Source organism: Gekko japonicus, unplaced genomic scaffold (assembly GCF_001447785.1).
Source record: "Gekko japonicus isolate JY-2015 unplaced genomic scaffold, Gekko_japonicus_V1.1 scaffold101, whole genome shotgun sequence".
Taxonomy (NCBI): Eukaryota; Metazoa; Chordata; class Lepidosauria; order Squamata; family Gekkonidae; genus Gekko; species Gekko japonicus.
In genome coordinates, this window is record NW_015165238.1 from 131,652 (window position 1) to 132,806 (window position 1,155).

Here is a 1,155-nt window from a genome sequence, read left to right on the forward strand (position 1 = left end):
TCATATTTGTGAAGGAAGGCACGTTTGTCCTATTGCTTTCTTAACAGCAGTTTTTACCTCTTGGTTCCTTAGGGTGTAAATCAAAGGATTCAGAACAGGAGTGACCACAGTGTACATAAGGGTGACCATCATTTCCTGCTCCAAGGATTCTCCTGAAGACGGAGGAACATAAGTCAAGATGGCTCCAGCATAGAAAAGAGTTACAACTGTGAGATGTGAGGCACAAGTGGAAAAGGCTTTACTTCTACTTTTCTTCGATTTTACTTTCAATAAAAGGAAGGAAATGATGTAGGTATAGGATAGAAATGTAAGCAAGAAAGGAAGGACAACAATTAGGCCTGTGATGATGTTAAGGAGGCTGAGATTGAGGGCAGTGCTACAGCAAGCCAATCTCAAGAGAGGCTTGATATCACAGAAGAAATGCTGGATTAAGTTTGGGCCACAGAAGTGCAGTTTGGAAGTCATAATGGTGTGCATTAGAGCATGGAAGAACCCAGTAGTCCAGCTACTCATGGCCAAAACAATGCAGGCCTTCTTGCTCATGATGACAGTGTAACGTAGTGGATTACATATGGCCACATAGCGGTCATATGCCATGACACCTAGCAATAGCGCCTCACTGCTCCCTAGGAAATGGAAAAAATGAAGCTGAGAAAGACATCTGATCAATGAAATTTTCTGTTGCTCCCAGAGAAAGCCAGCCAGCATCTTGGGCACAGTGACCGTGGAGTAGCAGATGTCCAAGCAGGAGAGGTTTCCAAGAAAGAAGTACATTGGGGTATGCAGGCGTGGTTCAACTGTTGTTATCAACAAAATAGTGGTGTTTCCTAGCACGCTGGTCAAATACAGTAGTAAGAAGAGGAAGAAGAGGAAGTCTTGCCACCCAGGGATATTTGTTAGGCCCATGAGAATGAACTCACTCACATCTGTATGGTTTTCCATCACTGAAAACAAAAGGGAAAAAAATTAAGGACAAGTGTTATTATTAAAGGATGCTATCAATGTGAAAAAAATATTGTGAATATATATATAAAAATTAGATTGACGTAGACCTGGAAGTGTGAGACTAAAGAAACATATCAGAACTTAAATCTGCTGTTGTAGGCTTCAGTCTACCTAATGAATGGAACTTATTCTTGTAGGATACACATCTAT

The 1,155-nt window shown here is 41.1% G+C and overlaps 1 protein-coding gene across 1 annotated transcript; it reads right to left on the minus strand.

Annotated features, from left to right (window-relative positions):
- On the minus strand, positions 1-942 carry LOC107109366 (olfactory receptor 12D2-like). Its single transcript, XM_015409979.1, has one exon. It carries the CDS (start codon positions 940-942, stop codon positions 1-3), a length of 942 nt encoding a protein of 313 aa, XP_015265465.1.
- Between the last annotated feature and the right edge of the window lie 213 nt (positions 943-1,155).